At 41.8% G+C, this 26,569-nt stretch overlaps 1 protein-coding gene across 2 annotated transcripts in view; it reads right to left on the bottom strand.

Annotated features, from left to right (window-relative positions):
* The window catches only part of LOC137074906 (E3 SUMO-protein ligase RanBP2-like), an 85,158-nt gene that overhangs the window by 19,072 nt on the left and 39,517 nt on the right, over positions 1-26,569 (bottom strand). The window contains exons 12-20 of one of the 2 annotated variants that reach the window (XM_067442978.1): positions 14,837-15,031; positions 14,666-14,749; positions 14,327-14,468; positions 12,317-12,411; positions 8,238-12,219; positions 7,145-7,222; positions 4,373-4,549; positions 4,044-4,121; positions 1,787-2,062 (exon numbers count right to left, since the gene is read on the bottom strand). In XM_067442978.1, the coding sequence (XP_067299079.1) occupies positions 1,787-2,062; positions 4,044-4,121; positions 4,373-4,549; positions 7,145-7,222; positions 8,238-12,219; positions 12,317-12,411; positions 14,327-14,468; positions 14,666-14,749; positions 14,837-15,031 (5,107 nt within the window). The remainder of the gene's footprint in view (positions 1-1,786; positions 2,063-4,043; positions 4,122-4,372; positions 4,550-7,144; positions 7,223-8,237; positions 12,220-12,316; positions 12,412-14,326; positions 14,469-14,665; positions 14,750-14,836; positions 15,032-26,569) is intronic. The other variant, XM_067442979.1, reaches the window with a different exon arrangement.

Raw genomic sequence — 26,569 nt, 5'->3', positions numbered from 1 at the left:
TGAACCAGCTAATCAATACTTATAAAGGCATTGATTAGCATTCATTACCTGTTTCAGGTGTGTTTGATTGGGGTTGGAGCTAAACTTTGCAGGGCAGTGGCCCTCCAGGACCGAGATTGGGGACCCCTGACTTAAGGTATAAACAGAGAAGGAAGACCTGTTGGAGAAGAGCAAAGCCGTCAGACAATAGCAAACAAACACTCAGAGGAGATGGAGCTCGAGCCGGTTTAAAATAACTCTCTGACCCCGGGCTGATTTTATTCCCACGCCAGAAAAGCTCTGATAATGACTATAATGTTCTGTTTGATCATCCCTTATGCCAGTCAACTAGGCGTCAAAATGCTGTCAAAATTGAACAGATAGTGAAATTAAAGCAAAAACATCATGGAAACTTCCATTCTTTCAACTTTGTTTGACATATGGCTTTGATTTTATAGTAAAACATTTTTTGTAAAATATATATTTTATATAAAAAAAATTGTTTAGTAAAGTATTTCATTTACAGTTAATTTAAACTTCCATAACTTTTTCATACTTTCATATTTTGAATTGCTTTCACTTTAGCAATAATCTGCAGTTTTCTTTAGTAAATACAGTAAACACATTAATGACATAAACAACGTCCACAGCAGTGTATTTTTAATTTAATTAAAATTTTTAAAAAAAGGCAACATTATGCCAGGATGACTGTGCCGTATTGCTGTCTGTAGATTCCTTCATGCACAAAAAAACCGGATCACCGATTCCTTTACGTCCTTACATAATGAAGTCATTTCTATCATCCCGGCGGATGAAAATACATTCAAACACATTCATCTAAAGTATTTGTAATTAAAACTTAGTAAAGTAATAATTATTATTGTAATCATCGTCATCTTGGATATGTTTTTTAATTCATGTTTTGCAAAAGCACTCAATAACAGCCACTGTCGTGCAAACACTGATGTTTTACACAGATTAAATAAACTTAAATTGACATAACATAAACTCACACAGATCGTTGGTTCACCCGTGCTCATATATTATCAGCATCAGTTGTCCGAGAGATACAGCAGCCGCCCCACTCCGAGAGAAACAGTTCGGTTCAAGACGACGCTATCACGCATGCAGTATCTCGGCTAAAAAGATCCGGTTAAAAAGAACGATTCGTTCACGAACTGGACATCCAGCGGCTATTGTTTAGGGTTTCATGCCACCACGAGACAAATCGGCATTGCAAATTGAACATATAGCTCGACTTGAATTGCCTTCTTGTGACTGAAAGTACTGCCAAACAACACATTTTTTGTTCACGAGTTCCATTTTCACTCACTCACAGCCTACTGCATTCGAACGGTCCACCTAGTAAACACGTTGCCATAATCAACCGCGGCATCATGTTCGACCAGTATCGCGTAGTGCAAGCGGGTTCGGTGGAAAAAATTCTAAGGTTCGGCAGAAACCGAACCCAGTCAAAAAGCCCAATATTCGGCCGACTCCGAACCCGAATCCTGGATTCGGTGCATCCCTAGTTTTCTTTAAAACAATAGTTTATATTTAGAGCGAGTTTATATTCCAATGCATTCTTGAATTTCAGTCATTTAAGTTTGGATTGTGCATTTTCATGTCTATTCTCAGTATTTGTGAGTGCATAAGTCGAGTTCAGCGACACAACTGTGATTGGCAATATATTGACAGGATAAGATCTAAATATAATTCTGTAACCAACATGTTCCATAATTAGATAATCTCCGCAATAGATAAGATAGTGAAGTTTTCGTGAGAGCATCGGAGGACAGGCCTGTACCTGCAGTGGAGTCGGCCTCACTGCTCCTCTTCGTGGAGAGGTCAATGGGGCGGCTTGCGTCCGCTTTAGGCTCTTCTGCATCATGGGAAGGCTCCGACTTGACCTGTTCGAGCTGCAGCTTCTGGAGCTCAGAGCTGAAGTCATCCGTCCGGTCGGCCTCGGCCTCGGAGTCGCTGCTGACCCCGCAGAGGAAGGTGTGAGGAAGCTGCAGGCGTCGGGCTAGCTGCTCCTCAGCTGCAGTCGGCTTCTTCTCCCACACCAGAGTGCACTCAGAGTCTGCACACACACACTCTATCAGAGCTCATAATACACACACACACACACACACACTCTATCAGAGCTCATAATACACACACTCACCAGAGTGCACTCAGAGTCTGCACACACACACTCTATCAGAGCTCATAATACACACACACACACACACACACTCACCAGAGTGCACTCAGAGTCTGCACACACACACTCTATCAGAGCTCATAATACACACACACACACACACACACTCACCAGAGTGCACTCGGAGTCTGCACACACACACTCTATCAGAGCTCATAATACACACACACACACACACTCACCAGAGTGCACTCAGAGTCTGCACACACACAATCTCTCAGTGCTCATAATACACACACACACACACACACACACACACACACACACACACACACACACACACACACTCACCAGAGTGCACTCAGAGTCTGCACACACACACTCTATCAGAGCTCATAATACACACACACACACACACACACACACTCACCAGAGTGCACTCAGAGTCTGCACACACACACACTCTATCAGAGCTCATAATACACACACACACACACACTCACCAGAGTGCACTCAGAGTCTGCACACACACAATCTCTCAGTGCTCATAATACACACACACACACACACACACACACACACACACACACACACACACACACACACACACACACACACACACACACACACACACACACACACACTCTATCAGAGCTCATAATACACACACACACACACACACACACACACACTCACCAGAGTGCACTCAGAGTCTGCACACACACAATCTCTCAGTGCTCATAATACACACACTAGCTACTTACAAGCTCCCCAACAACACTTTGGAGTTAGACAGTAGTTCGTTTTAAGGATGTTTGTCAGGTGCATTTATTGATTTTCATGATCAAGAACAATCAAAAATGTGTTGCAGCCTTAAATAGTTCAGGCTTGTTTATGCCTATACAAAAGCCAGTGATGAGTCTACGCGAACGAGACATTCAGCAGGCCTATACATCTGAATACATCTGTGTGTCTGAAGCACTGTACTGCCAAAAGTGTTGTGACTCCTGCCTTTACACACACAAGCTTTAATGTCATCCCATTGTTAACCCGTGGGGTTTAATCTGGAGTCGCCCACCCTCTCTAACAGCTCCAGCTCTTCTGGGAAGGCTTTCCTCAAGGTTTAGGAGTGTGTTTATGGGGATTTTTGCCCATTCTTCTAGAAGCTCATTTGTGAGGTCAGGCACTGATGTTGGACGAGAAGGCCTGGCTCTCAGTCTCCGCTCTAATTCATCCCAAAGCTGTTCTATCGGGTTGAGCTCAGGACTCTGTGCAGGCCAGTCCAGTTCCTCCACACCAAACTCCTCATCCATGTCTTTATGGAGCGACGCTTTGTGCACTGGAGCGCAGTCATGCTGGGACAGGAAGGGGCCGTCCACAAACTGATCCCACAAAGACAGGAGCATGAAATTGTCCAAAATGTCTTGGTGAAGCATTAAGAGAAAATTCCTTTCACTGAAACTATGGGGCCAAAGTCTGGAGGTCTGGAGCTGTTGACTCTGCAGAAAGTTGGAGACTTCTGCGCACTGTGACCCTCAGCATGTGCTGACCCCGCTCTGGGATTTAACACTTCGTGGCTGAGTTGCTGTTGTCCCCAATGGCTTCCGCTTTGTTATAATCCCACTAACAGTTGAGCGTGGAATATTTAGTAGTGAGGAAATGTCAGGAATGGACTTATTGCACAGGTGTCAGCCTATCACGGCCCCACGCTTGAGTTCACTGAGCTCCTGAGAGCGACCCATTCTTACACTAATGTGTGTAGAAGCGTCTGCAGGCCGAGAGCTGGAGTTATACACCTGTGGCCATGAAGAGACTGAACACCTGAACTCAGATTTGGAGGGGTGGCCCAATACTTTTGGCAATATAGTGTACTATTACATTCACTATTATACTGGTCTCAATAATGCACGTCACCTACCATGATCCGTCGGCCCATCAGCTCCATCCAGATACAGCTTTCCTTTCAGATTTCTCACTGCGGTTTCAAAATCTTCATCTGTACAACAGAGTACAAACACAGGTGAAGCATGATTTAACCAGCGGTGGAGGCTCAGCCACCTGTATACTGATCTGACCACAATCATTCCTTACAGCCCGTCTCGGAGTTAGAAGCAGCTCTGATAAACAAACCTCGTAGCTCTGGACAGATCTGCACTCAGAGCATCTCCTGCTTTATTAATGGAGTTCAGACATTTGCTTTACTGTTACAGGTGACAGAAATAAGACGCAAATCAATTTATATCTTACCATCATTGTCATCGTCGCTGACGTATCCTGGTTTATTTTTGTAACAGAAGAATGTAGGAGGAAGCATCAGTCGGACGGCCAGTTCTGCTTGCTCTCTTGTTGGCTTGCGCTCAAATATGATCTCAAGGTCTTCATCGCACACATCCGGAGTGCTCTTCTGTTCTGACTGAGGAGAGACTGAGACAAAACAAACAGTCTTAATTTTAACTAATGCAACAGATGTTAAATGAATAGTTCAACACAAATTTTGGAACAACATGACTGAAGCTTGACAGAAGCAAACAAAGTCTTGTACAAATTTAAAACAAAACCAACAGCGTCTTATAAAGCATCTGCGGTGAGGACATTTCACACCGAACATTAAATTAATAATGACACACACATGCAAACACTCATGCTCCTGATCAGAACAGTGATTTAATTCTTAACTGCTCTAAACCGAATCAAGGTCTCAACAACCCACTGCTTCCATTTAAAGTCACAAAGTAACAGAAGTAGAATCAGATCTTCCATATTGCATGTAATTTGAACAGATCATCAGAAGAAGAAAAAAAAATTGTAGGGCAGTGGTTGGTTCCATTTCTTTGCTTGGATGGCAGGGCTTAAGAGCACTAAATGATTAGAGAAGACCTGCATACATCCCCATAGCAAAGACTGACGCTTCACTGGAAGATACATTTATTTTAATCAAAATCTCACTCTGCATAGCATGCAGATACACACGTCGATTTGTTAGCAGGTTAAAAGACTCACAACAACCAACTAGTAAACTTTAGCTGAAAGTATGCTTCAGTTGTCTACTTGCCTTACGTCTCACGTTCAACGCTAGATAATTTGGGCTGTATATATTCGCCCATCTGCGCAAGTGCTTGGAATTGAGTGTGCAAACTAGTGGGTTCACAATGTACAAGTCAGGAAGCAGCGTTTGTACTGAACTTAATTTTGAAAGAGTATAAAAGAAGACTCCTGGACAGTGGAGTGTATTCAGAAAGGCTAGAGCCCTCAACAGTGCACAAAGAGCAAGCTTAAAGGCCATCTTTCAATTTAATTTTATAACTTAATTTATACAGAATATTGTATGAAAATGTAAATTTAAAAAGACATACATAAGAATACATAATATGTTTTACAACATTCACGGGCAGAAATTAAGCAAAAAAGTGCCTGTTCTAAGCTACGCTCCAAAAACCCGCCTTTTCCCAGAGAACGCGTCATATGACGCAACGACAGGCAAACACAGGCGCTGCAGCCCTGGCTCTCAGTGTGGGTTTACGGAGTCTGAGAGGTGGAAACAGAACATAGAGATTGTCGTTATCGTAATTATAGTTATAGTAGGTTTGAGTTGTCACAGTGGTGAATCAATAAAAGATCCTTGTTACAATGACTGTATTTACATGAACAGCATATTCCCGTCCTAGCCGAAAGACTAACTGCTTTCATACACGTAAGTTACTCCAGAGTATGTGAGCTCATTTACATTATGTTTGTCGGAAATACTAAGAGGTGAGTAGTATAACAGCCGACTAAGCTCGGCATTCCAGCTGTCCGGTTATGTTGTTCAGATATACGGCCTAAACGCTTGACATCTGCAGAAGCAGAACATGCGGAGCGGACACCTAGATCTAAAAGCAGTTACTGATTAAACATCAGCTAGCAATTTCTACAAAATTTCACGATAAACTATGTTGTGTAGAAATGCACAGAATGTCTATCCCTATCTGACCGTCACAGATGTAAGCTATAGCCTAAATCCTACAACATTCATTTAAAATCTGGGATCTAAATTATTTTAAGACACATATTGCTGGCATAGAGGGTGCAATCTACATGGGTGCTTGAAAAACAACAAAGTCGACAGCAATATTGCTAAATATGATTTATTAAAGATACTGCAATGTGATAAACATGGAGACAACGTTAGCCACAATTAGCTAACGTATACCCTGTGGTCACTCACTAAGACACCTGCCCAATTCTCAACCGATTCTCCTCACACCACAACTCTATGCCTCTCCTCTGTCCATTTACCCTTCCCCTTAACTCTCCGACCCGTCTCTCACCTAGGCGGCTCGTAATTATACGGCAATAGCCCATCGTAAGAGTTGACATTTATCCCAACTGCAACCTCTTCGCTGTCTAACTCCATTACAAAGAGACGATGTTTACCGGCCGTTGCGTCACTTCCGATCAGAGCGTTTTTCACAACGGAAGTAATTTTACTCACAATTTCTTTAAAAAAACTGTTTTAATGCACATTTATGATTGATTTCTTCACGCAAGTCAAGTTCCCATACTAATTATCTACACGGTTCATTCACAGTGATCTTCAACTTGACAGATGGGCTTTAAACTGAAGCACACCCCAGAATAACTGTACGGGACAGGCCTTCTGGCCTGTTCTGCTCAGCGTCAATCCATTGAAATCCAAAGTTACTCTACACTGTCAAAATTAGAGACGTCACGAAACCAAAATTACAGTAGTCGGTACCAACACCATAAAAATGTTACGGTTCTCGTGCCACAGCAAAATGTTAAAAATTAAAAATGTTCTACACAAACAACAGAGACTTTAAAGCCAATGGTACACTTTAATTGTAAATTCTACTAATGTTTCAAACAAAAAGCTAAAGGTTATTATTCCAGATCATGCAAATGTTTTAATTGAGGCAAATAATGTTTAAGTTATCACATCATTCAGCCAAGGTCAGGTCTCCTGGCTCATGCCAGTCAGTGAGAACTCTATATGCCACAGTAAACACTGACCCGAAATACCTTGGGCTTCAAACTGGGTGGCTGATGTGCAGCTCCAAAATGCCATTGGATTATTTTTGAAAAGCCTAAAATCCAAACCTAAAAAAAAGTTACGTGTTAAAGGTTTGTGTTATTCTTGTGAAGGACTTGAATTTATCTCAGTGATTGGGTGGATGGTGAAAGTCAGCCTCTATACGACAGAAACATGGGCTTAATGACATGAGCTATAAAAAGAGACATTTCAGAGGCAACATATAGCAAGGACATTTTTTCTTCTGTCAGAAAACACACCAATGAACAGTGCACAACAAGACCATGAATGTGTAAATAAACCATGAAACCGAACAACTAGAATCTAAACCGTGGATGCATCAACTCCAACCTTGATTAAACACACCAAAACCGGCTAATCATTATCTTTAGAAATGCTTGACAAATTGCTAGCAGGTGTGTTTGAAGCAGGGCTGGATCTAAAACTGCAAGACAGCAACCCTTGGAGAACAGGGTAATGATAACTAAGATTACCCTGATGTAAACTAAGAGGTCTAAACAGAGTTATTAAAGGGATAGTTCACTTTAAAATTAAATTTTGCTGTTTTAGTTTACCTCATGGGCATCCGAGATGTAGGAGTATTTGTTTCCCCAGTAGTTTCACACTCTGATGGCCTAAGACACGAAACCAGCGGTTTGTGTGAGAAAACCAACAGTATTTATATAGTTTTTAGTACCTCTTGTACACCACAGGAAACACGCACGCGCACCCTTGGATCAGTCGGACATAGTGGAGTACAAGAGGTAAAAACTATATAAATACTGTTGGTTTTCTCACACAAACGGCTCGTGTCTTAGGCCATCAGTGTGTACTTACGATGGGGGATTGTTTAATTTGGACATCTCTGTGTATGCTCTTTGAGGTGGTGACCATAGACCTGCATTATGTGAGGCACAGACAAGAACGGTTTGACCAAAAATGATCAAAATTTAAACTGCTGGGGAAACAAATACTCCTACATCTCGGATGCCCATGAGGTAAGATAAAACAAATACATATCAAAATTTAATTTCAAAGTGAACTATCCTTTTAATAAACCATGGACCACAGAATATAGCTTACTTGTTGTTGGGATGCTGAAAGGATTCCCAACAGATGGCTGACTGGTCACTGCCTCTTCAGAGGTTTTCAGTCTTGAGGCACTCGTTTCCTCATCTTTTGAACTGGGAATCAGAACAGGAGATTTCTCTTTTGATGACAAAGGGCTCCCAAAGATCTTCTGCAAAGCGTCTGACCCAAAGACAAACTTTGGAGGAGAGACCACAGTCTTGGTGATTTGAGTGCCAAGCTCTTCCCCAGGCGTCCCATCTAGTTTAGGACTACTCTCAACCTCAGGAAGACCAGTACGTTCTTTTGTGGTTTCCTCAAGTACAGCAACTGCAGCCTTACCACAAAGCATCTCTTGGGTGAATGTAGGTACTCTTGCAGAAAGCGGGGTGAGAAGAATGTCTTTTTCCTGGGCAGTCTTTGCCTCTTCAAAGACTTCTTTGAAAGTACTTGCTGTTTCCTGCAGTTTAAATCGTACAGCCAACTGTTCAACCTTGCCCTGCCCTTCAGCAAAATCAAAAGCACTCCAGATCCATGCTTTCTCGGCTCCTTTCATGGGCTCAAGTTTCATATTTGAAGCAATCCAATGGTTTGCACACAGTTTGAGGACCTGGTCCCGCCTCACCACAAGTCTGACTCGTTTTGTTTCATGGTTTTGTAGTATTTTGAGGTCTCCTATACCTCGTTCTTTCCACTGACTAAGTTCTTTGTCATAGCGGTATAATTTGGCCCTGTGACTGAAAAGTACTTGCTCATTCTCCTCGCCTGTTGAGATCTCGACAAGATCAGGCAATGGCACAACTGGCTCAAAGTACTGACCATCTCGCTCTTCCTCTTGGGATGTTTCTTGTTCATCATCGGTGCCAACAGAAGCCTGGCTCTGGTTTAGCTTAGATGGAGACTTAGAGGGACTTGGAATAGGCTGAAAACTGAAACTAAATCCTGTGGACGATTCCCCAAAACGGAACAAACTTTTTGCTACTGGATCAGGCTGCGAAGGCGCATTGCACATAGAAGTATTATCATAGTTCTTGAGCGCTTCCTCTTGCAAATCGTAATTATCCCATTCTAAACCAGTTGCGGTGCTTTCGGAGTCGAGCTTGACTATGACTGAAGAGGTATTGTTACCTGCAATGCTATTTTCATCATCCTTGCTTTGGTAAGTCAAGAATGATTTGAGGTCTTTAAGACCAGATTTCATTTCTTCAGCTTTCTGTATAAGTTGGGCTGTTCTGCCAGTATTCACAAGCTTGTGAGGGGTCTGTAAGGGAATATCCAATAGCAGCTGCTGAAACTCCTCAAATTTTAGCTTGAACTCTTCTGCAAGCTCTGGTGTTTTGAATTTTGCGGCAAGCTGTTCTAATCTGGCATCTCCATCTGAAAAGTCATTGGCCATCCACATCCAGGCTCGGTCAGATCCAGAGAGGGGCTTCAAGTTCATTGTGGTTGTGATCCAATGATTAGCACATACCTTCAACACCTGCTCTCTCCTCATAAGAACTCGAAGTCTTCCATTCTTACTATTTTTGAGCAGTTTAAGGTTGCCAACTCCTCTTTCTTTCCATTGGCTTGTTTCCGGATCAAATATGAAGAGTTTGACACGCTGCGAATACAAGGTTTTCTCATCCTCTTCCCCTGTAACAAGGTCAACCTTCTCAGGCATCTGTACAACTGGCTCAAACTGAATATCATCATTGTCTTCTGTTTTGTACATATCATCATCTTGATTGGCAGAGGTGTCTGCTTTAGAGCTGGAATTAATTCCTGTAAACAGCTGCTTGCCAGCCCCTGCAAAGCCTTTGAAAGTGGGATCCTCCTGGCCGAACTTAAAACTACCTTCTGAAGACTTTGCCAAGTCTGCAAAACTAAAAGAGTAAGGCTTACCAGTAATGAGGGGATTATTATCGTGACTACCAGAGTCAACAGGTTCATCTGAGGAATTTGGGTTTGCCTCTTTTTCCTTCTCTCTGTGAAGTTCAGCAATTTTTTTGAGGAGGTCAGATGCAGATCCTTTTTGTGACTGTCCGTCTGATGCTCTCGTCTCAGATTCTGCAATGCCAAACTTGAAACCACCAGCAGGCATTGGCATGGAGAATGAAAAATTGCTGCTTGATGACTTATCAGCCTGGGGGGTAGAGGACTCAAACTTAAAACCCTCTGAGGATGCTTCATCCTTACTTGTCCCAAACTGAAAACCAGAACCTGGATTGAAATGAATAGTTTTCTTATCAGCCTGACCTCCAAGGCCAACAGATGTTGCTGGAGCATCATTTGATCCAAACTGAATAGAAACTAGTTTTTGAGACCCAAATGCTAATCCCTTTGAACTGACATCGGTGCTGAGGGCAGTCTTTTCAGAATCTCCAGGAAGTCTAAAAGAAAACAATTTGGCAGGAGGAGCCACATTCGCAGAGCCTTTGAGTTCCTGTACAGGTTTGATCTTTGCTGTAGAAGGAGCTGCACTGTTGCAGGCGACACATACTGCAGATGTGGAAGAGTTTCTGACACAGCACACATCACAGTCCCATTCACCCTTCTTCTTGGAAAACATTGTTTTAAGATCCATGTCTTTAGATGAAACCTGAGGCTTTATAGCTTCACATTTCTTTTCCAACTGTTGGCCTTGTGGGGACTTTACAGGTTTGTCTTTTGCTGTAGAAGGAGCTGCACTGTTGCAGGCGACACATACTGCAGATGCGGAAGAGTTTCTGACACAGCACACATCACAGTCCCATTCACCCTTCTTCTTGGAAAACATTGTTTTAAGATCAATGTCTTTATCTGAAACCAGAGGCTTTGGAGCTTCACATTTCTTTTCCAACTGTTGGCCTTGTAGGGACTCTAGAATGAATTTTTGAGCCTCCTCAAATTTGACTTTAAACAGTGCAGCCTCGTCAGCGGTTTTAAAACGAATGGCCAACTGCTCAGTCTTCGGCATTTCATCTGCATAGTCCATAGCATACCACACCCATGACTTGTCTGATCCAGCATTTGGTTTAAGAACCATATCTGCAGTTATATAGTGATTAGCACAGATTTTGAGAACCTGTTCCCTCCTCATCAACAGACGAACTTTACCAGATGTTCTGTGTTTCAGAATTTTGATACTGCCAATGCCCCTCTCTTTCCATTCTATAGTCTCAGCGTCAAACCGGAAGAGTTTTGCTCTCCTGCAGAACATCTCCTCTTCCTCCTCCTCACCAGTTTTCACATCAACCTTATCAGGAAGTGGCACAATGGGCTCAAAATTAGGTCCATCCTCTTCCTCTTCCACATGTGTGCTATCATTATCACTTTCCCCGCTTTTCTCTTCCCGAGCCTCTGGATTTCCTGACCCTGGTTTGCTTCCACTTGCAAAGTTGCCAAATCTTTGGTCAGAGTTGCCAAAAATATTCATTTTGCTCTGAGGACCATCAGTGAACGAAAATCCTGTAGCACTTTTACCCCCAAAAGTAAAGACTCCACTCTGGCTAGGCGGCTGGTCTTGGGTCTGATGTTTTAAGTCTGATGGTCCTTCCGCTTTGAGAGGAATATCTGACGTCAGAAGTCCCAAGAGGCTTTCACTATTTTTCATCTGAGCTGAAGAGAAGGTGAAATCAGCATCATTAGACTTGAAATTGGAGTTGAATTTGAATGCAGTTGTTGTCGATGTTGATGGGGCAAAGGCAACGCCCCCAAAGTTTGGAACCTTAGGAGGTTCACCTGTGGAACTCATCTTGGGGTCAACAGCCTTGCTTTCACTGCTCCTTGATGGCTGTGTGGATGTAATAACACTGGGCTTGGTGAAATAGCCCGGCTCTGGCAATGTAGGATTGACTGTAGGTTGAGGAAAATTGTGACCGTAATACTCTTCACTGTATGGGGAGAGTAATGATGTAGCTGGGGACTCAAACCGGATGGGACCACCAAAGACCTGCAGAGGTGGCGTGTGTGTTGATTGTTGGTAGGCATACATATGCTGCTGTGGAGGAAGACGATTCATCCCGTATACTGGGCCCTGCAGAGGTAAAGAAAACATTGATATTGATTCTTGGTTACTATAAAAGGTAGAATATATTGCATCCAATATATTAATATGAAAATCACTCCATTACCTTTGGTGGCGTAACGTTTGCAGCAGTACGTAGAAGATACTGTGAATTATATGCTGGAGACTGGTTGTAGTATGCAGAGGGACCTGTAGTTGCAACTGAGACAAATTAAAGGAATGGGTTAAGCACATCTAAACTATTGCATGCACAATAGGTGGCTATACAAGTGGTTCTCATTTTTTTGTTCATGCCCTCCTTTAGAAGTAGAAAAAAAAACACTTGTGGTACCCTCATAAATTAACAATGAAATAATGTTTACATTTAAATTTGACACACATAGATTAACCAAAAACAGAAGCCAAAAGTATGTTTTTGTTGAAAAAATGCTGCACTTGATGCAATTGTGCATTTTCTTTCAGCCTTATATCTTTCTGCTATTCTGATGAAGTTAACGGAGTGAACTAGGCCTACATAATTGCCCTTTCTGTGTTATGTCCCAGTGTGTTCAAATATAATTTGAGGAAAATGTTACGGAACCCTGCAAGGTAGATTCTGTACTAGAAACAAAGCCTGTTTAGGAGTAGGTAGCAAACAATTGGCTACCGCTCAGAGCACAGACCCTTTTTTTTAGCAAGCTGTATTGAGTTTGTTGAAAACCTCAAACAAAAACTTCACGATAAGGTGAAGTTCTTTTGGGAAGGGGAAGTTATAATGTGGAGATGGAGACCCATTGCCTGTTCTTCCCTCAATAATGTTCATCAAACTGTTCTAGCTCAACAGTATAGAGGGCCTGCACTGAAATAGCTCATGAACATCTCCTCTCCTGAAGTACTCCTTATCCTTGCATTTGGGACTAGAAATGTTCCAGCCACCTTTCAAAGGCTGATGCATATTGCGTTAGGTGACGCACTAAATTGTGATGCATACCTTGGCTATATTGTAGTCTATACAGAGTCATGGGAAGACCATATTAACACATTGGAAATGGGTTAAAATGTGCCTTGCTAACCCTAAACCTGTCCAAGTGTGAGATAGGGAAGGCTACAGTAACCTAACAGGGGAAATAGGTAGGCCATGGTTGAGTAAAACCTGTTGATGATAAAGTAGAAGCCATTCTTAAGTTCCCTAAACCCAACAGCGCGAGCTTCTGCGATTTCAGGTAATGGCGGGTTACTACAGAGGTTTTTAGAAAAACTTTTCTTCAGACCTATTAAGCACAACCAGAGTGTTTAGATGGAGCAGTGACTGATCAAGCATTTGAGGCTGCTAAAGACCTGCTGAGTAGTACCCCTGTGTTAGCTGCACCCAACTTCAAACTGCCATTCAAACTGCAGGTGGATGCAAGTCACTTGTGCAGGAGCTGTCCTTCAAGAAGATGCTCAAGGCATTGAACGCCCTGAGTCTTATTTCTCCCGCAAGTGCTGTCCTATACTGCATATGAAAAGGAAGCTTTGGTTTTATTATAGGTTCTACAACATTTTGAGGTTTACCTTGGGAGTAGTGCTCTACCTGTAATTGTGTATTGTGTTTTCTGTCCAACATGTCTTGCTCTAACCAGCATTTGCTGTGGTGGGCTCTCAAGCTGCAAGATATCAAATCTCAAGATCCAGCACAAAACTCGCTTAGCTGATGTGCACGTTGGGATGGTGATACAGAAACGCATTCGAACCCTGGTCTGTAATCTGGTCTGTGTTATGCTTTTGTTTCTCTCCCCCACTCTCTCTGGTTAATAACCATTCACTCAGAGGATCCTATGGTGAGGAACACTTCACAGCCTTAGACTGGAAACTGTCTATCTGTCTGTGCTTATCTTTTAGTTAGGAGTGGGACCTATTCTCACTAGCAGTGTCAGCTACAGTTGTCTAACTTGTTTGCCAGTTTATTTTGGTATAGTTTATTTTGGTATAGTTTGCCAGTATATTGATTTCTGTGGGTAATTAAAAACTATTGTTTAAATGTTAAAAGTGAACAAGATTTGAGATGCATTGGGGGGCACACTTTGAGAACCACTGGTATACACTACCAGTTTCAAAGACTCCAGATATGGGGGATAAAGCAATTAATTGAACTGACCAGTAAGAGGAACACCATGGAATGCCTGTGCTCCAGGAAATCCTTCCTGAAGACCTTCTGCAGGATAATTATCTCGATACATCCTATATGAGGATGCTGTACCATCAGAGGAATTATTATGCCGCAGGTCATGAACCTCATTCTTTAAGAGATAGAAAACAAAACATTGCATACCATAAAATCTGAAACGTTTCTGATCTAATTTCACCAAGAGATGACCAGATTTACATGGTTGAATTTAAGCCCACAAGATAAATTGTACTGCTTGCTCAAAAATAAACTTCTAAAACAACACTTGCTTAGAGCTGGTATAATTAGGCTTTTAACACAAGAGCTGACCTTCAAGGACTCGACCTGCTGGCACAACATTTGCAGGAGGGACTTATGGTCCTCGGCCCAGTGAGGAGGCATTTTGGGAGAGAACTGGAGGAGGAAACAACAGTCAGGAACCATAACGCTCCTGTAAACATCAAGCAAAGCATCTGGAGAAACACCAGTGCTATGACATACCACAGATCGTTTGGATGGAGACGTGACACTTTTGGATGGGGACGGAGTGGAGAATTTCACATGCATCTCTGGGGGCTGACTGGGGCTGGACGTTAGCGGATAGTCCACCTGATGTTCATTCGGCTCACCATCATCTGCAAGCTGCTGGTTGACCTCGTTCAGCAAATCCATCACGTCCTCCATTGATACAGGTAACTTAAAACACAGAGACAGAATTTACTAGTTCGTTCAAAACTCCCATTTACTCACCCTCACATCAGTCCAAACCCATGTGCACTTCTCTGGCCTACACAAACTGCCCTCCCTCCCCTGCCCCTAGATAGATAGATAGATAGATAGATAGATAGATAGATAGATAGATAGATAGATAGATAGATAGATAGATAGATAGATAGATAGATAGATAGATAGATAGATAGATAGATAGATAGATAGATAGATAGATAGATAGATAGATAGATAGATAGATAGATAGATAGATAGATAGATAGATAGATAGATAGATAGATAGATAGATAGATAGATAGATAGATAGATAGATAGATAGATAGATAGATAGATAGATAGATAGATAGATAGATAGATAGATAGATAGATAGATAGATAGATAGATAGATAGATAGATAGATAGATAGATAGATAGATAGATAGATAGATAGATAGATAGATAGATAGATAGATAGATAGATAGATAGATAGATAGATAGATAGATAGATAGATAGATAGATAGATAGATAGATAGATAGATAGATAGATAGATAGATAGATAGATAGATAGATAGATAGATAGATAGATAGATAGATAGATAGATAGATAGATAGATAGATAGATAGATAGATAGATAGATAGATAGATAGATAGATAGATAGATAGATAGATAGATAGATAGATAGATAGATAGATAGATAGATAGATAGATAGATAGATAGATAGATAGATAGATAGATAGATAGATAGATAGATAGATAGATAGATAGATAGATAGATAGATAGATAGATAGATAGATAGATAGATAGATAGATAGATAGATAGATAGATAGATAGATAGATAGATAGATAGATAGATAGATAGATAGATAGATAGATAGATAGATAGATAGATAGATAGATAGATAGATAGATAGATAGATAGATAGATAGATAGATAGATAGAGATAAAAATATTCTTTAAACTATAGTTAATTACAACAAATATCACAATACACAGACTACAGTGTATATTGCAGTCCCTCCAGGATTTCACAATATTTTTTTTTGTGATTTTTGCGATCAATATGGCAGAATTTGTGGAGGAAATTTCCAGAAATTTGCAAAAAAAATTGCGATGTTTTTTTAAAAATAATTAAGATACCACATTTACCATATTATGTATTATGTTAGATGCACAATAGTCATACACAACAATAGAACAAACAAAATAAACAAATCTTCTCTATTTTGGTATCTTACACAAAAAGGCCAGTGGTGTACTATTAGCTTTAATAACATGATCGTTTAGGGTGGGAAATATCTGGGAAAAGTAAATACAGCAATAAACAATTGCCTTAGGCTATATAAAAAGTTCTCAAATAATTAATTACGGTAATCAAGTAAACAGTCAGTAATAAAATAAGAACTAATAAACAAATGATATGAGGACAAATAACTACAATGATAAATAAATACAAAAATGCTTTTTTAAGTTGTTTTTTATCATTTAAGTCAGGCTACTGTTATTTTAAAAAAAAAAATTCAGTGGATGTTAATTGATAGGTAGCCTAGGTTGCTTTCACTTTAAAGATTACTGCCTACAGTAATACACGGACCCAATAGCCTATACTGACACACTTCCCAAACCTATTCACTCAAGACACTGCCAAGACGGACTCCTTCACTGAGGTGAAGCATTGATTGACTGATAGACAACTACTCTGTAAGTGTTTGTAACTTTTCTCATTTGATTGTTTGTTCATTTGTTGTTGGATAAGTGTGTCTGTGTAGTGCAGTGGTGTGTATTATTAGTTTTGGTGTATTCTCGCGGTGTGTGTGGGAGTTAGCATTTGTTGAGTTAGCATTTGTTTGCTCATTGCCACGTTGGGAGTGAGTTTGTTGGGGGCGCTCCCAGCTTCTTTCAATAACGATACTCAAGTGAGTATAAATAGTGTGATAGTCCGCGGCAGTGTGAAGCCCTCCTTGTGTGAAGACCAACGAGTGTAAAGACTTCAACTCGTCCCAGTGCAAGACCAACGAGTGTAAAGACCTCAACTCTTCCCTGTGCAAGACCAACGAGTGTAAAGACTTCAACTCTTCCCTGTGCAAGACCAACGAGTGTAAAGACCTCAACTCTTCCCTGTGCAAGACCGACGAGTGTAAAGACCTCAACTCTTCCCTGTGCAAGACCGACGAGTGTAAAGACTTCAAATCTTCCCTGTGCAAGACCAACGAGTGTAAAGACCTCAACTCTTCCCTGTGCAAGACCGACGAGTGTAAAGACCTCAACTCTTCCCTGTGCAAGACCGACGAGTGTAAAGACTTCAACTCTTCCCTGTGCAAGACCGACGAGTGCAAAGACCTCAACTCTTCCCTGTGCAAGACCAACGAGTGTAAAGACCTCAACTCTTCCCTGTGCAAGACCAATGAGTGTAAAGACTTCAACTCTTCCCTGTGCAAGACCAATGAGTGTAAAGACTTCAACTCTTCCCTGTGCAAGACCAACGAGTGTAAAGACTTCAACTCTTCCCTGTGCAAGACCAACGAGTGTAAAGACTTCAACTCTTCCCTGTGCAAGACCAACGAGTGTAAAGACTTCAACTCTTCCCAGTGCAAGACCAACGAGTGTAAAGACTTCAACTCTTCCCTGTGCAAGACCAACGAGTGTAAAGACTTCAACTCTTCCCAGTGCAAGACCAACGAGTGTAAAGACTTCAACTCTTCCCTGTGCAAGACCAATGAGTGTAAAGACTTCAACTCTTCCCAGTGCAAGACCAACGAGTGTAAAGACTTCAACTCTTCCCTGTGCAAGACCAACGAGTGTAAAGACCTTAACTCCTCCCAGTGCAAGACCAACGAGTGTAAAGACTTCAACTCTTCCCTGTGCAAGACCAACGAGTGTAAAGACTTCAACTCTTCCCTGTGCAAGACCAACGAGTGTAAAGACCTCAACTCTTCCCTGTGCAAGACCAACGAGTGTAAAGACCTCAACTCTTCCCAGTGCAAGACCAACGAGTGTAAAGACTTCAACTCTTCCCTGTGCAAGACCAACGAGTGTAAAGACCTCAACTCTTCCCTGTGCAAGACCAACGAGCGTAAAAACTTCAACTCTTCCCTGTGCAAGACCAACGAGTGTAAAGACTTCAACTCTTCCCAGTGTAAGACCAACGAGTGTAAAGACTTCAACTCTTCCCTGTGCAAGACCGACGAGTGTAAAGACTTCAACTCTTCCCAGTGCAAGACCAACGAGTGTAAAGACTTAAACTCTTCCCTGTGCAAGACCAACGAGTGTAAAGACTTCAACTCTTCCCAGTGCAAGACCGACGAGCGTAAAGACTTCAACTCTTCCCTGTGCAAGACCAACGAGTGTAAAGACTTCAACTCTTCCCAGTGCAAGACCAACGAGTGTAAAGACTTCAACTCTTCCCAGTGCAAGACCGACGAGTGTAAAGACCTCAACTCTTCCCAGTGCAAGACCAACGAGTGTAAAGACTTCAACTCTTCCCTGTGCAAGACCGACGAGTGTAAAGACTTCAACTCTTCCCTGTGCAAGACCAACGAGTGTAAAGACTTCAACTCTTCCCTGTGCAAGACCAACGAGTGTAAAGACTTCAACTCTTCCCAGTGCAAGACCAACGAGTGTAAAGACTTCAACTCTTCCCAGTGCAAGACCAACGAGTGTAAAGACTTCAACTCTTCCCAGTGCAAGACCAACGAGTGTAAAGACCTCAACTCTTCCCTGTGCAAGACCATCGAGTGTAAAGACTTCAACTCTTCCCTGTGCAAGACCGACGAGTGTAAAGACTTCAACTCTTCCCCGTGCAAGACCAACGAGTGTAAAGACTTCAACTCTTCCCCGTGCAAGACCAACGAGTGTAAAGACTTCAACTCTTCCCTGTGCAAGACCAACGAGTGTAAAGACTTCAACTCTTCCCTGTGCAAGACCAACGAGTGTAAAGACTTCAACTCTTCCCAGTGCAAGACCAACGAGTGTAAAGACTTCAACTCTTCCCAGTGCAAGACCAACGAGTGTAAAGACCTCAACTGGTCTCTGGAATTGCCAGTGTGCTGTAAACAAAGCAGACTTTATTTCATCTATTGGGACTCATTCTCAGCTCAGCCTCATGGCCCTAACTGAGACCTGGATCAAACCAGAGGACACTGCCACTCCTGCAGCCCTCTCAACCAATTTAACTTTTTCACACACTCCTCGGCCTATTGGGAGGGTTGGGGGTACTGGTTTGCTTATCTCAAATGATTGGAAATTTGATCCATTACCATCTCTACTGGCCAGTTCATTTGAAACACACTCAATCACTATTACTCACCCTGTTAAAATCCATGTGGTAGTGGTCTATCGTCCTCCAGGTCACCTCAGCAACTTTGTGGAGGAGTTGGATGTGTTACTTTCTAGCTTCCCTGAGGATGGCACTCCACTGATTCTGCTTGGTGACTTCAACATCCATCTTGATAAACACCTAGCCGCAGACTTCACCACTCTACTGACTTCATTTGACCTTAAGTTAGTATCTACTACGGCGACTCACAGATCAGACCGATTAGACCTTGTCTACACACGCAACTGCTCCACGGACAACACTTAAGTTACTCCATTACACACCTCAGACCACTTTCTCATCACTCTTAACCTCCTACTGACTCCCGATACAACACGTACTCCTACACAGATTACCTTTCGGTGTAATCTACGCTCACTCTCTCCCTCTCGCCTATCCACTATGGTTTCATCTTCACTCCCTCCACCTGCTCAGTTCTCAGCACTGGACACTAACAGTGCTACTGACACTCTTTGCTCCACTCTAACATCCTCCTTAGACAGTTTTTGCCCCCTTTCATCCAGACCAACCCGCCCCACCCCATCTGCCCCCTGGCTGTCTGATGTTCTCCGTGAACATCGCTCTGGACTCAGGGCGGCAGAGAGGAAATGGCAGAAATCTAAAAACTATTCTGACCTTACCTTGTATCAGTCTCTTCTCTCTTCTTTCTCTACAAATGTCTCCACTGCTAAAACAACATACTACCACAACAAAATCAACACATGCTCTGACTCTCGCAAACTCTTTAAAACATTCTCCTCTCTCCTTTGTCCTCCTCCTCCCCCTCCTTCATCAACTCTTACAGCTGATGACTTTGCATCATTTTTCACAAACAAAACATCTCTCATCAGCAACCAGTTCTCCTCACCACAAACTGACACGCACATCTCAACAACTAACACGAACACGCTTCCATCCTTCTCTCCGCTCTCCGAGGCAGATATTTCTAAACTCATCCTTTCCAATCACCCTACTACCTGTCCACTTGATCCTATACCCACTCACCTCACTCACCATAAAGAGAAATGGAAAGTATCCCAGCTAATTGTGCCTACATATTCTTCATTTGAATCGATTGCCCTAAAAATCAATGGGGCTATTCCTACCATTCTCATGTCTATCTACCGCCCCCCTAAGAGCAATCCCTTCTTTTTAACTGAACTTTCTGAGCTTCTGACTTACATATGTCCCATGTCTCCGAATGTTATCATGCTGGGGGACTTTAACATTCATATAGATGAAGTCACCAACACAAGCACAAGTGATTTTCTATCCTGTCTGGATAGTTTTGGTATGCTGCAATTCACTAACTTGCCCACCCATTCTAAAGGGCATATCCTTGATCTAATTTGCTGTTCTGGCATTATTCCGTATAATTGCTCTGTTTTCGACTTGTCCATATCAGACCATCTACTTGTGTCTTTCTGCATCCAACTGACAGTTTTTAAGGTAAATCTGTGTCGTTCTATCCAATTTCGGAACATTAAGAACATTGATGTGTCTTCTTTCTCTGATGAACTTGCCATCTTTTCCAGCAAAGCTGATTTTACTGATGCTGATGTACTGGTTTCTTATTATAACAATGGACTAACTAAGATTTTGGATGATTATGCACCTGTGAAAACCCGGACTGTCTCTTTCATTCATTCTGCTCCATGGTTTACCCCAGAACTTCGTCAACTTAAAACTAAAGGTCGTAGGTTAGAGCGTCTGTATGCCAAATCTGGTCTCACTGTACATAAACAAATGCTTTCTGAACATGTCCAACTTTATAAGGATGCACTGTCTAAAGCTAAATCTGATTATTACTCTATTTTAATTGGAGCCAGAGAAACAAATTCAAGATCTCTTTTTTCTGTGGTAAAAAATATCTTACGACCACCGGATTCTCTGCCATCAGACATGTATTCTACCACACTATGTGACAATTTTATGACTTTTTTTGAGTCTAAGATTAAAAATATTCACCAACAAATACTTGCTAGTAACATAGGTTATAACTACTGCTGCTCAGTTTTTCAAGTGTCCCCACACTCTGGTCTCTCTTCTTTTTTATTACCAACTGATGCGGAGATACTGCGTCTTATCCGGGAATCCAAGCCTACTACCTGTTGGCTTGATCCTCTGCCAACTCACTTAGTCAAAGCCTGTTTACCATCTTTATCTACATTAATTTCTAAAATTATCCATTGTTCACTTGCTTCTGGCTATGTACCCTCCTATTTCAAATCTGCTATTATTACTCCAATCCTTAAGAAACCAGGGGCGGATCCATCTAACCTAGATAATTACCGTCCGATTTCTAATTTGCCATTCATCTCTAAAATTCTGGAAAAATGTGTTGCAACACAGGTAAATGATCATCTGTCCAAAAATAACCTGTTTGAGCAGTTTCAATCTGGCTTTCGTCCGCACCACAGTACAGAGACAGCTCTTGTCAAAATCACTAATGACTTGTTGTTGGCAGCTGACTCTGGTTTATTAACCATTCTTGTCCTTCTCGACCTGAGTGCGGCCTTCGACACCATCTCGCACAAAATACTCCTTGACAGGTTAGTTTCTATTGGGATCACTGGCATACCCCTGTCCTGGTTTATATCATATCTCTCTGGCCGTACTCAGTTTGTCCAATTAAAGCACTTCCGATCAAGATCATCGACAGTCACTACTGGTGTTCCTCAGGGCTCTGTTTTGGGTCCACTTTTATTCATTATCTATCTACTTCCACTTGGTCATATTTTCAGGAAATATGGCATTCACTTTCACTGCTATGCCGATGACACCCAGCTATACTTATCTTCCAAAACCTCTGACTTTTTTCCACCACCTCTCCTGTCCCGTTGTTTGGCTGAAATTAAAGACTGGCTCTCAGCTAACTTCCTTAAGCTTAATAGTAGCAAAACCGAGGTCCTACTTGTAGGGACAAAATCCACATTGACAAACTCTGACTATATACCTGTGGATATTGATCAACATCTCATTTATCCCTCTTCACAGGTTAAGAGTTTGGGTGTAATTCTGGATAGCACACTTTCATTTGAAGCCCATATTAATAATATTACACGTACCGCTTATTTTCATCTGCGTAATATTAATCGCCTTCGTCTATCCCTTTCAATGAACAACACTGCAATTCTCATTAATGCACTAGTTACCTCACGTATTGATTACTGCAACGCTCTTCTTACTGGTCTTCCTTCCAAACTTCTCCATAAACTTCAGTTGGTTCAGAACTCTGCGGCTCGTGTTCTTACTAGAACTCCTTCTACCATGCACATTTCACCAACTCTCCAGCAACTTCACTGGCTTCCAGTGAAATATAGAATTGACTTCAAAATCCTGCTTCTCACATTCAAGGCACTTCACAGTCTAGCTCCTCCCTATCTTACTGATCTTCTTCATATTTACACTCCTTCACGCACTTTACGATCCTCACTATCACTCTCTCTTGTCTTACCACGTATACGCTTAAAGACCATGGGAGCTAGAACTTTTAGCCATGCGGCCCCTCACTTGTGGAACTCTCTCCCTCTCGATATCCGTAATATTGACAGTCTGCATACTTTTAAATCTCGTCTTAAGACCTACCTTTTTACACAGGCTTTTTTATGATTTACTACTTATTTTTCTGTCTCTATGATGCATGTGTGTTTTAAGTGTGTTGATTTATGTATTTATATTGTTATTGCTGTTTTTCCCTGTAAAGTGACCTTGGGTGTTTTGAAAGGCGCTGTTAAATAAAATGCATTATTATTATTATTATTACCTCCTTCAGGCCATTTCTTCTTCAATCACTCCTGCACTCACTCACATTGTCAACACTTCTCTTCACACGGGAACCTTTCCCACAGCATTTAAGCAGGCTCGGGTAACCCCACTGCTTAACCCTTTAGGTGCCAGAGGTTTTTTCGTAAAACGTTCGATTTTGACATCTTAATTTCAAAAGGCTATATCTTAAAAGTGATAAAAGATAGAAACTTTCTGTAAATTAGAGAAATATTAAGGAGGACACTAAGTTTATGTAGAGATTACATTTTCCCATCTAATTTGCATATTATGATGTCATAACGTGGGGGTAATCTTCGTTTATAGAATTTTCATGAAAAGCCACGTTTAAATGATAAAATGCAGCACTTCTTTCCCCCCAAAATGTCCCTCACCTTCTGTGTGCTATATTGCACAATACTGAATGTTCAGGTAAATAGTAAATAGTAAACAAACTGTGTAAATCATTACTAATAAATGGAAGAAACAAACCGAATGCATGTAGCGGTTTGCCTTTTGCTGTAGAGATTTTCCATTTACTACATACAGTAAGCACTCTGATTCCATATGTAGGGCACATATATATTAAATATTATATATTATGCATAATAGCCCCTCTGCCCCGTGTCACAGCGCGTCTGCTCGCATCCAGATCTGCCTCGCGCGGCCGCCGAGTTTTTACCAATGTTTTTGTTATTTTGACTCCCCACCCTGCCTCCACGTTTCCCTCAAACTTGCTTATGAATACTTCTACCTCTTCTAACATACCCAGTGGCGTTAGATAAAGTCTCCACCACAATACTGTCGCCGCGATCGCGGAGAGGCGCGCAGTGAGAGGACGCGCGCTTCACGGTGAGCGCAGCAAAAATCTCCCGCGTCCGCCTCGTTCCCAACACTAACACACCTGCTAACATCGCGATGAACACTCGAACCCCAGGAAACATTATTCCCACCACTGATATTGGGCAAAGAACCATCTACATTGGGCAAATGCTTCACCATTTGTGCTTAGTGTAACGTTAGGTTTAGTTTCACTTTCAGAATCACCGTCATCTCATATTTACCTTCAGAATCAGGGACCGCGAAAAGAAGACCCAACACTTCATTGCGGGTAAGCTTTATTGATGCTATTAGAAAATAATAATAGTAATAATAATCTAATGCAAATACTCGCTGACGTTGACAATGCTCTGATAAAACAGCTCACTCGCACCTCAGCTCCGCTTTTGTTTACACTGATTCAATGTGCTCTTGCTCGTATATTTTGTATAGAATCATGATGTTTGTATGAGTCAGGGATGAAGTACGACATGTCTACCATCTAGTGGAGGAGAGGTTGAATGAAATTTGAAACCCTATTTGACAAAATCGGCCGTTTTATTCAGTGACGCATCTTGTCGAGTAAACTCGACCGTGGCGCCAAGAGGGTTAAGAAACCCTCTCTGAATCCAGCACTTTTAGAAAACTACCGACCGGTATCCCTTCTGTCTTTCATTGCAAAGACCCTTGAGCGAGTTGTGTTCAATCAACTCTCTATGTTTCTTGAACGGGACAACCTCCTAGACAACAACCAATTCAAAAGTGGCCATTCGACTGAGACTGCCTTGCTCTCGGTAACTGAGGCACTGAGACTGGCAAAAGCAGCTTTCCAAATCCTCAGTGCTCATTCTGCTGGATCTGTCTGCTGCTTTTGACACAGTTAACCACCAGATCCTCCTGTCATCACTTAAGAAGACGGGGATCTCAGGAACTGTTCTCCAGTGGTTCAGGTCTTACCTCTCTGGTAGGTCCTACAGGGTGTCATGGAGAGGTGTAGTGTCTAAGTCACATCATCTAGATACTGGGGTTCCCCAGGGCTCAGTCCTTGGACCACTTCTCTTCTCCATCTACATGTCATCATTAGGTTCTGTCATTCAGAAACACGGCTTCTCCTATCACTGCTATGCTGATGACACTAAACTCTCAGTGTTCGTATCGCTGCCTGTCTGACAGACATTTCTGACTGGATGAAAGAGCATCATCTTAAACTCAATCTTGCAAAGACAGAATTACTTGTTTTCTCAACCAACCCAGCACTTCATCAAAATTTCTCCATTCAGCTTGGTTCATCAACCATAACTCCATCCAGGACAGCCAGGAACCTTGGAGTTGTGATTGATGACCAGTTAAACTTCACTGACCACATTACTGCAACAGCCCGGTCCTGCAGATTTGCTTTATACAACATTAGAAAGATTAGACCCTTCCTATCAGAACAGGCTGCACAACTCCTGAATGAACTCCTGAAATCCAGAATGCAGCGGCGAGAGTGGTCTTTAATGAACCGAAGAGAGCGCATGTTACGCCTCTCTTCATCAAACTGCACTGGTTGCCAATGGCTGCTCGCATCAAATTCAAGGCACTAGTTATCACCTACAAAACAACCACTGGCTCTGCACCAATATACCTAAACTCACTTGTTCAGACTTACACACCCTCCAGAAGCTTGCGTTCTGCGATTGAGCGACGCCTCGTGGTTCCATCCCAAAGAGGCATGAAATCGCTCTCACGGACATTTTACTGGACCGTTCCCACCTGATGGAATGACCTACCGATCTCAATTCGTGCTGCCGAGTCTGTAGCCATTTTTAAAAAACATCTTAAGACACATCTTTTCCAATTGCACCTGACCAATACAGAATAGCACTTACTGATCACCACAGCAACGACCAAAAGCGCACACTCCTGGATCATATCTACGTCTCTCATCCGGATTTGTGCCTTCAGGCGGGTATGTTACATAGTTATCATAGCTATCATAATCCAGTGTTCTGTATTTTGCGTACGTGAGTTTGTTGTAGATGGCTATAAAAAATAAAAAATAAAAAAATAAAAAAAAATTGTGTACTGTGCTAATTAATTGAGATTTCTTACAGCTCTTACAGGTTGTTGGCCTTGTTTGTTTCGTTGCTTCTACTGCTCTCCCCTTTTTTGTAAGTCGCTTTGGATAAAAGCGTCTGCTAAATGATTAAATGTAAATGTAAATGTAGCCGGCAAACAACCCTCCGCCAGTCTGACACCGGTCCGTCACCGTGTGTCAGGAGCGAATAGAGTTTGTGGTATACAACGCTTTTATTAACCCTTTTTTTTAGTGTTATCTGGCATTTACTTTTATTTGGTCATTCATCCATCTAGAGTAATCAATTCGTCCGGTCCTGGCACTTAGGCCTATGCGAGACGAGATGGCAGGCGAGAAAGATTTACTTTCGCTTTTACAAAGACACTGTGCAAATACCCCAACGTCTGTAATCCTCATGAAAACAATTTACTAAAGCTTTAAATAAATGAGAGATAGTTCAGTTAGATATTTATTTATTTTTTTGTTTGTTTGTTATTGAAAATACATTTTTTGTGATTATTTTGCGGTGAAATGGCAAATTATGCTAGCCTAGAAATCTAG

Source organism: Pseudorasbora parva, chromosome 5, assembly GCF_024679245.1.
Source record: "Pseudorasbora parva isolate DD20220531a chromosome 5, ASM2467924v1, whole genome shotgun sequence".
Lineage (NCBI taxonomy): Eukaryota > Metazoa > Chordata > Actinopteri > Cypriniformes > Gobionidae > Pseudorasbora > Pseudorasbora parva.
This window is presented reverse-complemented; position numbering and strand designations above follow the sequence as displayed.